The sequence below is a fragment of the Amblyomma americanum genome, chromosome 2 (genome assembly GCF_052857255.1).
Source record: "Amblyomma americanum isolate KBUSLIRL-KWMA chromosome 2, ASM5285725v1, whole genome shotgun sequence".
NCBI classification, from domain to species: domain Eukaryota; kingdom Metazoa; phylum Arthropoda; class Arachnida; order Ixodida; family Ixodidae; genus Amblyomma; species Amblyomma americanum.
In genome coordinates, this window is record NC_135498.1 from 183144450 (window position 1) to 183155831 (window position 11382).

Below are 11382 nucleotides of genomic sequence, written 5' to 3' on the forward strand. Positions count from 1 at the left end.
TCGCTTAGGGCCCTGTCACACTAGCCCGACACGCCGCCGACGCCGACCCGACAAAGACACCAAAGATCGGCCAGCCCTGTCGGCCGACCTTGTCTGTGGCAGACCAAGCTGTCACACTAGGCCGACAACGACACCAACTCGTCCGACGACCAGATGTCTTCGTAGTGTGACATGCTTTGACGCCCGCGACGCCGACAAAACCGGTCTGCCGACCGTGTCGTCGCGAGATCGGTCGCTGAGCAAAAACATTCACGAGACACGAACACGATTTCGCTATAGTACTGTTTGTTATGTTCATAACAAGCTCTGGGATAGATGAATGTCCAAAAAGGTATCATTACTGAGGATCGTTGGCCAATGCCAAGGTGCTGGTTGAAGTGATAAATACGATACAAGCAAATTTCACCCTATAGCCGCCTGCTGCTGCTGCTGCTGCTGCTGCTGCTGCTGCTGCTTCGTGCGGCTCGCCTAACGTCTGCTAGATCCGCTGCTGAAGCCGTCGCGGAAATCGAGCATAACATTATTTTATTATCGGACAGGTTGATGTGACTACAGGAGTTCCTTTATTACTGCGCTGGCTAGTTCCAAAGCTCCCTGAGCTGCGGCATCGATGCGAAACCAGCTAGGCTTAGCGACGAGTACGGCAGCCGGGAAGCAGCGCAGTTCGTCGCCCTGGCGCTCCCGCAGGCGTCGTCGTTGCCGAAAGCGCGGCTGTTGCGCAGGCATGGCGTCGTTGCTCGAATATAGCATGCGGCCTTTCTGATAGCATGGCTGTTTCGTTTTTTTTTCTTGTTCGAACGTGAAGTAAACCGAGCCTGCTCGCCGGCAGGCCAGCATGGATCCCGTCCGCCGCCGTTATAAAAATCAGCTTAAGATTGTTTTTGACGTAAGCAATAAACGCTGAGACTGAAAAATGTGACAAATGTATCATTTCTGAGGATCGTTGATCAACACCGAGTTGCTGGTAAAAGCAACAACTTTGATAAGAGCAAAATTTCTCGCCAGAATCGCCCAGCAAGCTGCCGCTGGCCCGCCGTTGTAGTCCGGCTCGCCTGTCGCCCGCAGCGGTCCGCTAGCTCCGCAGCCGAAGGTGTCGCGGAAATTGACCATAATTTTAGTTCATGGTGCGATTATACTGTTAACAGCCAAGCGATATTAAGAGATCTAGCGCAGGCTACTTGCGAAGCGGCGTCCGCTGCGCCGCCCAGCAGCAGAGTTCGTCGCCTGGCGGGACCGCGGGCGGTGCCGTTGCCGAAAGCTCGCTACTAGCGCAAGCATGCTTTGTCGCTGCTCGTGTATAGCAGGCGGTCTTTCTGATAATATGGCTATTTCGTCTTTTCTGGTGCGAAGTTCAACACGCAGTAATCAGACCGCTGCGGGTGGCAAAGCGTACACTTTGAGCTCGAGTGCTTGAGTCGAGCGGCGCAACGATGCTTGCTGCTCCGTGTGTCCCTGCTTGCAGTGGGGCTGCAATGCGCAAGCAGCGACCGGTGCATCGCGCCGGCCGAGTTTTCGCACATGGGTCGCCGGCTTTACTTCTGTCGCGAGTGCGACACTGCGGAGTGCTTCTTTCAGCACCTCTGAAGGACGAAAATTACTCTGTTCTCCATGGCGTCGTGGGTGTGGCAGTAGCTTCGCATTCCAGAGGTTCCTAGTTCGAATCCGCGTTAACGAGAATTTTTTTCTTTTTATTATTTTAGCCTTAAATAATCTCTCCCGTCCTGTTTACCCTCGAGCGACTGGTTTTTTTTTTTTTTCGAGCCATGCCTTTCTGACCCAGAAATAAGTGCCGCTCAGTACTGGGCTGCCCTCAGCCTAGGTTCATAATCACGATTGTTAAAGAGTGCTTTACTATGGTGGGATTTATTTAAAAGAGTTAAAAATGAAGCATCCCGGCCCATGAATTTCGCATAGCAGGAAATGACAAAAGAGTGAGAACGAGAAAGGGTCAAGTCTGCGGGAGGTCTCGCACGCTGTCTCGCTAGTGTGGCATGGGAGTTGGCGGACCATCGGCCAACTGCCGTCTTGTGGGAGACATGGCGCCGACGCCGACAGTCGGCCGACTGTTTTCGTCGGCGCAGTGTGACATAGAGCCAGACATCACGACGACATGGTTTTGGCAGACCGAGTCGGCCGACTGTTGGCCTAGTGTGACAGGCCCATTATGAAATGAACTTGAGTGACAGCGTACACTTCTGAAGCAAAAACTATACGACCCTGAAGCTTCGTTTAAATGCTGTGTCCAGGCTAGAATGGGAGCAGTAGTGACGAATTTCATGATGTCATGAAGTACCATACGCCATCATGCGCCTTGAATGTTTTCATCATGACCCCCATGCTCCATGAAAGCGTCTTACGGGGCATTTGTTTCTGTGCGCTGTAAGTATAAAAGGAAAAGTAATACCCTGCCCACACCACCTATCACCGTCTGACTAAAGCGCTAAGCGGTCGTAGCAGAAGATTTTAACTACATGAATCTACACCGAAAATTTCTAGGACTGAACAGTTCACCACGATTTCTGTTAAGTGAGCAAAATTTTTGAAACTAGGAGCACAGAGATTATGAGCCTGAGAGTGCAGTCTATCCACCTCAAAGCAAACGGCTTTTCAGATATTCCTGCGGTTTGGTTAATGTGTCACGTATCAGTACAGAAAGTGCAAATTGCTGTTTTTAGAAGTGTCGCAATCAGCTCTGAACAGCCGAAGAGGATGAACACTTTGAAGTTATAGATGTTGAGAACCATCTTCTCTTCACATACCATGCCACAGTGAAAGCCTCATAAAACAGTATTAATATTGTTCTTTCTAAACTCTCTTATTTGGGCACTTGAAACGGTCAGGGTTGCCATGTATTGGTCCTTTCCTCATTCATAAAATCTCTTATAAACTGGGATTTGTACATCCGTGAACAGGTTTGAAAGAACGAACACAGAACTTGAAAAACAACGCTGATAACAGTCCTTCGTTCTCGGTTTTTCCGGCATTCGTTCAAAAATCAAGACTTGAGCATCCACATCACCGAGCTTACCTTGAGGATCAGCTGAACGATGTACTGGAGCCAATGCGTGCCCACCTTAGGGTAAGCGCTCATCACTACATCGTCCTTGAGGGCTCTAAACTTTAGGCTTTCCCGAAATACATCTGGATTGAAGTTCGGTGGTCTCGGAACACCATCGATAATCTGGCAGAACGGTCTTCTCTGAGCCATGATAGGTTTGCCTTTCCTATAGGAAAGAAACAAGCCATGTATTAAAAATTGCTATTTAGAAAGGTTGAACACGCTCTCTGGCTCGGAACATCCTTTATCTCTCTTGCTGTTCTAGATGCTAACATCGTCTTCTCAACTTTTTTTTTCTTACTTCATACGCGTTGAGGACTTCACAGTCGCCCTGTCCACTATCATCGGATGGTGGGTCATTTTACAATTCCCACACGAATTTGAAAGTTTAAGTTCAAATCCAAAGCACAAACACCTATTTCCTCTCTTTGAAAGTCGTTATGTTGAGTTTCTCTAAAATCTCGAGAGAAATTTACTGCCTGTGGTCTGTTATAAATCAAGAGTTTTGTGACAGCATACATAATGAGGGCTAGAAAACTAAACATTTTTTTCTGCACTCCCTTTGTTGAAAGCAGCATGTATGATGAGCGATACAATAACGTCGGGTTTTATTCTACATCGGTTTTTGTTTTCTGGTCCGTTAATGTAGTGCCGATAATGTTAAATTTTAAACACCAAAGCGTACGTTAGAAGCCCATATATTAAAAACATACAGTTCTATGATCACATCGTACTACTAAGCATCACGAGTGCCGCATAGTAGGTGGAGAACGTGCACCTGCAAGGGAGAACAACAAGGATAGAGTTAGCATAACCAGTCACGTGGGCGCTATGGATTTCGCGCTCGGCTGCTGATTTCAAGTTCATGGTTCCATCTCGGGGACGGCAGCCGCATTTCCATGTCGACGAGAAAAAAAGCTTAGTGTGCTGTTCGATGTTAGCGCATGCAAAAAGTCCTAGGTGGTCTAACATTATGCACACCTTGCAACTATGGCGTCCGTCCTAAACCATGAGTCGGTTGGGGCTTTAAAGCCCACAATTTAAAGTTTGAAATAAACATAACACTAAGAAAAATAAATTATAGTTTAGACGCAGGGGGAATTGCTATCGGGGCGGTAACCTTCGCCCAACTTAAATGATAAAACTACGTTCTTCCTACTTCTATTCCAAGGACTCGCTTGATGACGCCCTTCGTACAGCTGCAAACTTAAGGTCAATGTTCTGTTGAACTTTGGCGTCCACCACGTGCCATCGCTCTTGTTTCGCCTCACACGCTTTTCAGACTCACAGTCTGAGTCTGCTTTCGGTCACACTGAGACTCTGCTTTCGGTCTCTTTCCTGTAAACACGGGATAATTTTACGCCTTCCGGAAGCAGTGCACACTGCGGTCGCTGAAGTGAACACCTGGCGCGTAGAGTCGCAATTTTTAGCTGAACTCCCAATGACTGATCCTTTCGGCCACTGCTTGACCAAATGGCCGAAAATTTGGGGCGAACAGAATGGAAATTCAGCTAAGAGTAGGCCAGGGAGCCATTACTGAATAATAGAAAGAGAAAGAGGTAAATTTTTCACACGGGAAAGATGCGGTCAAAATTTTAATTGGGCATACTTCTGATAACTAACAGTAAATTAAACAACAGCACGATACGAAACCCACGGTATATTATGAATCCGGAGAGCGAAAGAATGGTCGCGTTTGGAATGAGAGTGTAGTGGAAGGGAACAGAAAATGGCGACAAGTTAGGTGTAGCGGGCTGCGCCGGGCTTTCTAAATAAGCCGACCGAGACCTTCATCTTGTAGTATGCTCCACTCATTTTACACAAATCAGACGAGACACAGCATATCTTGTATAGCAAGAGGACCCGAGTTTTTACGAGGGGTCAACGTATAAACCTTCCTGCAGCTATAGGCCGTCGGTGGTGGCTTGCGATGAGCACCGTTTCTGAGCAGTCAAAAATGAACACGATACGCCACATCCATTTCTTTTGGAGTGAAGTTTTCACGTTGAATAATAATAATAATAATTGGTTTTTGGGGAAAGAAATGGCGCAGTATCTGTCTCATATATCGTTGGACACCTGAACCGCGCCGTAAGGGAAGAGACAAGGGAGGGAGTAAAAGAAGAAGGGCTGGGTTTTTCACGTTGAGCAAAACCCAGAATTTCAATTATGAAACACCGGAAAGCCTAGCGTTCTTCCAATTCTCCCAGTTAAAGGCAGAAATTTCCGACATCCCTTAGAAACAAGGTAATCTGTGAAACTCGACTTACAAAACCTGAATGGTATTAATATCATTTTTTTCTTCATTCTGAAGCGACGCGATCTTTCACGTGGAGTGGGTGTCAAGGAAAGATAAAGGCTAAGGTAGGTTTGGCGCATCACTGGCAAGTGGTCGCGTGGAAGGTGAAAGTAATGGCATAGCAAAGAGCACATCCTGCTGCTTTCTTTCTTTTCAGGCTGGAGGAGCGAAGAATCAAATTTACCTCTTGTAGGCGCAGACGTTGGCCGGCTAGCTGAAGCTGCGTTTCTTGAGTCCTACTTCACTTTTTCCGGTCTCGTAAGTGAGCCGAGAATGGAAAACTACAACAAGACACGTCCTGATGTGGCTGCAGCTGTGGCACGTAGTCGCGTCAACCGGACGCCGCTGTTGCAGAGCACAGCTTTAACTGGCACTACGGCCGGATGCGGATGAACATGCGATGGAAACGGGGATGTGATGGTGGGCGCCCTCACAGCTGTGTCTTCATACAGTCCGGTTGTCACCCTAGGCAGTATTTCCACTCAAACGACTGTGTAAACGTATAAAGGCAGTCATGAACGACCGTATGGGGCCAAACTTTTCGCTTCTAGTCCTGTTCCTGTGTAATGACTGGTACCAGCATACCAGACTAACAGAAAATAGCACAGTAAAGGCAGTAGATTGCAAAGAATTTTGTTGAAGCTAAAGCCAATTCATTTTCCCCCTATGAGACGGAAAGTAAGCGCGATGTCTTCATCGTCACTCCCTTCCTCCTTTTTCTCAAAAGAGTTTTCTTTCCAAGTGCTGTTTTTTCGTTACAATTAAGCCACTATCGGAGCTATCATCGATTCGAAACGGAAACGACTGCGCTGAGCTGTACGGTATTAGTGCAGCTCCTTAATTAGACGGGAACCCAATACATGACACTGAAAAATTGCTGACCGCTTCAGCAGCTTAAATAAAAATTTTGTACATATTTTTGTTCAACATTCCTGCAACTTCTGTGCATTTCTCTGTCACCTCACCCTTATGGTACTGCCAATCAAATCATACCCTCTGAATCTTTGGCAGTCCTCCCATATGCAATTTGTTTGATTTCGAGTAATCGAATAAGAGGGTACTGAATTAGCTATTCCAAAATTTCGAATAATTACACCATAAACTTTTCTCCTGAGGTGAGCTGGAAAGCTGCCATTCATGAGTTGCAAAGTATTTGCCGGATGCGCTCAAGCCAATTCTTATTCTTCTAGTAATAACACTCGTGGTCTAGATCCGCGACCACTACCTGCGGAGAGTACATAAATATTCCACAAGCGTGAACTGATGAGCCAGTTGGTTATCCATGTTATAACAAAAAACCAGCGTAAACCAAGACACAGGACAAGAAGAAGGCGCACACGCACCCTGTTGCCTGTCTTACAACTGATTTACTTTTTGCGCATCCACTTACAGCCTTTTCCAAAAGTGACCAGGCTACACAGCTTGCTTCTCAGTCGTATTTTGGAGCTATTATGCCAGCATTCAAGCTCTTAATCTCTGCATAGTAAGGAGAACCGTTCTCCTCGCTTTCCGAGAACTCTTTGATCAGTACGGAAGCCGCAAGGGCTCTACTACTCCTATGAGAAGCAAACCATGCAGCCTGGTTACTTTTGGCAAAGGCTGTACATCAAACCATTTTCCCTCGAAAGTGCATGCAAATGACCAAAAGTCTGGTTGTCATTCCATCCCCGATTTCTTCGTGATAAAGACACACGGATCACTTATGCAAGAGCGCTCATTCCTTTTGAAAATAAATGCCTCAAGCAGTTTGGTCGTACCCACGGGCCATGGAGATTAAATACACAACCCTCCCCCCCTCCACACACTTTTTAAACGTTTGGCGGTTTGCCTTGCAGGCTCCTTCTCTTTCGCAGCCGCAAATGCGGGCGCAAAGACCAGAAAGATTACAGGGGGGGGGGGGGGGGGGGGGGGGGGCAGAAAGCACTAAGTTTATACCAAATTTGCGGGACACTTTTTTTCAGCCCATTGGAAATTTTATGGCAGTACGGGATAACATGAATTTTTTTTTCCGCTTCTCGTTGGCTTGAAAAATTAGCTGGAACATTCATTTTACATGCCAAAGTTTCACGAACGGCCAACAACAAACAGGACGGCAAGCAGGAAGATGCATTCCAATCACCTGCTCGGCAACGCTTTGCTGGTAACATGCAGGCAACTTTTTTTTCACTGCATTGATGAAACACAGGTTCCCAGTGCTGTGTTTAACCATCATTTTTGCTTTTAACGTCACATAAATACTTTTCTAAAAGCGCACAACTAGAAATTTAACTCTGCCAGCAACCTCTCTGGCATTGCCGGTAATTCCTGCTGGGAAGCATTCAGTTTCAATAAAAAACTCGGGCAGAGCGTAGCCCAACCTATGTTGGAAAACTGTACACAAGAAGCGATCGCTGATATCACGAAAAAAGAATGACCTCTTTACAAAGTTGTCGCAAAAAGAGACGTCCTAGCCACTTAGGATAAAGTTCGCGCGCCTACACCTTTTCTAGGGTGAAGACCGCATATAAACCGTGAAATTGCGATGAAGTTCCTGAGTGTCGAACATTTAGGAATGCAACAATTGAATGATGTGCCACGTCTTGCTTCTCCAAAACAGGTTTCACACTGTGGTCATCGAAAATACAGATAAGTGTGCTCCTGTAAAACTTGCTCTTATGAGCAAGTTTCCTGCACTTGCCCTTTAAAAAAGTATAGCTGTCTCGGTAGCACATAATGCGACCGTTAAATATTCCTCAGGGGTGGTCGCCCAGCGCACATTTGCGAAAGCATCATGGGTCTATGGCCACCGTCCATGCCACAGCCCTATGTACTTTGCCCATTTGGCTCTACTGCCGGTAACATTGCAGAATTTTCTCACCCAAAATATAGCTTCGGTATGCTTTGTTTATTCACGGTAAGTACCGCTAAGTCACCCGAGTACGCAAGCAACTTGACTTAGTTCTGTTGCTGCAATCTAAATTGTAAAATACCCTCATTTTTAATAACATTTGAGCATACGGCATCTGTGTAAGTTTCATATAAAAGTAAATTTCATATAGAAGGGGGCTGCTGAGGCAGCCCTTTCGTACCGAACGCTGCTCTCTAATGGGGGCCCCAAGCTGTTTTTAACAGCTAACCCGGTAGTACAGTTGCGGTACGTCATAGCTACGCCCTCGCGATTAACAGAACCCACGATCACGTGGTCCAAAATAAAAAACGAATTTTTATGCCGTACAAAATCCGCAAAATTTTCCATGTAGACCTGCAGAACTGGCCACAGAATGATCTGTTAGACCGCAACACTCCAGCACAGATCTCGTTTTCTTCAAGTTTGCGACAATCGATCGTCCTTTTGTGCCTAACACCGAACACCTTCATAAAACTTTGCAGTCTAAATTGCTGACAAAAATGGTTTTGTATGCTGAAACTCTACTGAACTTCATTCGTCATTAGACCTAGGAATAAAAACAGTGTGTGATGAGCCATACGATGGAGGCAATTAATTCGTCGGCTTCATAAAATACCACAGTTAGCCTTTGCATTAGTTAACTTTTCAAAATGTAATATTAAAAGCTGACCTCAAACTGTTCGGTCCTGGCGACATCGCAAAATATAAATTATTTACTGCACCTTCAAACTGTTTTTTTTCGTTATTGGCATTTCTGGTCTTCCCATCGGCTCGTCATTCAATTTCGGCGTAGCTTCAGGAAAGCTTCCGTTAAATGCATTCATATCCATATCATGCGTTGCGAACATCACTTGCTATTACTGAAAGAATGCGTTCTTAACATAATCTTCTTCAGGTGATATCCCTCATTCTATCTTATCTATGTGGTTGTGTTCTGCGTTGGCTTTTTCCATTCCAAGCACTGGTTCTGACGTCGTTCCCTCAGCCACCAGATTTTCAATTCTTGCGCGCAGAAGTGCTTAAAGGTACCGCTCTTCTTCACTGAGTTCCAGCATTTGTTGTAATTTTCTAACATGATGTATGCATTTCGACGGCACTCTGCCTTCCCGTTCGAGTAATTTTTCAGGCATTGATCTGAATTACACTTAAGTTTTCTCCTTATGCCTTGGGCAGCTGAGCCTTTCAATTGCTTTCATTTTGATCTCCTAACATAACTTCCATTGCTGCCACATTTTCAGCGTTCTACCATGTTGCGCGTTCGCTACTTCATCTAGGACTACAGTTGAAAAAGCATCTTCATTCGTTAATTTGCTATTTATCTTCCAAGGTCCCCTGTTGACCTGTTGAAAGCATTTCAACGCGTTTTTGTTCCCAGTAAGCATTTGGTCATGCATTGATCTTAGAAATACACCGGAACAACGTCGTATTCACTACGTTTTGTTATCTATTATGCTGACGTATAAATTGGGACGAGGCCTATCGTGACTCGAGCATTGGAAATACTTGTACTTTACACTGCATGCGCCATCGAGACATTCAGCCACATGCTACAAGTTTCATTCCCTGTGATGTGAGACAGTACTTCTGTACTTCTGTCTCTAAAGCGCCATATACTGGTTGCGTCCTGAGCCCTGAGAATACAATTCGTGTCCTATGAGCATTATTTTCTTCTCGGAACTGAAGCACTGCTGAAAGTTTTCGAAAAATGTCGCTCTATCATCAATCACGTTAGGAGCGTGCGCACAAATTACTAGCCACTGAGCATCTTTGTGTGCAATATGCACCAAAATGCAACGTCCCGACAAACATAAGGCATAAGCTCGAGCCACCAGGACGCGTCTTTTTTCACGAACATTACGCACCCTGCCTATGTCCCAAACGTGTGGCTAGCAACTGCATCTGAACTAAGCCCCCAGCTTAGCCCAGGCAATCGTAATTATTTTAAACATAACTGCGGCGTATCTATGCTCGGATTCCAAAAGTAGACAAGGCGTATTTACACGACGCCACATAATCATCCAAACTGATGGATCTTCGATTGCCATCATCGCCGGCGCCACGTGGCCGTTTTACTCTAAGCATTGTTTAAGCTGAGTACTGATGTTAGCGAATTTTTCTGCATGAATCGGCAGGGGTCCTGTCGCGTATATGTTTGAGAGACTGTTTCAGAGCAGACACATAAGCCTGCTTACATTTGGAAATGAGGAAGCATTACTGGTACTGGGTGCATCGCTTACACGTAATCTCTGCGCATGCATTAAAGTTCTTTTCCACGAGTTTGTGTTTGCGGATTGAGTGCGCACGAGACCACAAACGTTCCAAAACTCTCGCTGCGATGAGGCTGGCGTGGTTGGCATGTCGGGACGCAATGCGTAGATGTTTGGCAGCGGTTTTCGAACAGAGTATTTCAGGCGATCAGAATTTTTTTTTGTTTTTCAAAGTATGACATCACCCGCACACACACACACACACACACACACACACACACACACACACACACACACACACACACACACACACGCGCGTGCGTTTAACAGAACCCGAAGCTCTGTACGACAAGCGGTTGCATCACAATATTGATACGAAAGTCTGGGAAGGCATGCATTGAAAGTGCATGTGTCGTCGGTTCGAATCCCTGTCGCAAGTTAGCCTCCAACTTGACTAGCACATGTTCGCTATATGCAACGATAAATAGCATAACAGCACCCGAAACTCTGTACGATAAACGGTGGCGTCACAATTTTGGTACGAATGCTGTCGCGAAAACTGGGGCCACATGGAAATCAATCAGTAGCGAGTATATATAGAACAACGACATGTATAGGACTGTCTGAGGCCGCGGTGCTCGGCTTGCTACGTGCGTCACACGGCCGCTTGATGACCCTACCTACTTTACTCGCTATCGCTGGGGTTTTCGGTACCATCTGAGAGTACACATTCCCACATACGCTCGCCGCTGGCTTTTCTTGCAGTGGGCTAGTATTAATTTCGCATTCAAAACAGCAGCTGGTAACACTGGGTCACTGTCGGCGGCGTCCTGCGTTACTGTGCTAGCCAATCACTACAGTAAACGAAAGCACATTTGAGGGCAAAACTCTTACTTGTCCGATTACCAGAAAAGCCGGCGACATGTGCGTG

General features: G+C 46.1%; 1 protein-coding gene across 1 annotated transcript in view; it reads right to left on the reverse strand.

The window, feature by feature from the left end:
* Positions 1-6108, reverse strand: part of LOC144119359 (3-alpha-hydroxysteroid sulfotransferase-like) — an 8648-nt gene extending 2540 nt beyond the window's left edge. Inside the window, exons 1-2 of the mRNA XM_077652001.1 lie at positions 5542-6108; positions 3029-3224 (exon numbers count right to left, since the gene is read on the reverse strand). Of these exons, the coding sequence (XP_077508127.1) occupies positions 3029-3208 (180 nt within the window). The 5' untranslated portion in view covers positions 3209-3224; positions 5542-6108. The remainder of the gene's footprint in view (positions 1-3028; positions 3225-5541) is intronic.
* Between the last annotated feature and the right edge of the window lie 5274 nt (positions 6109-11382).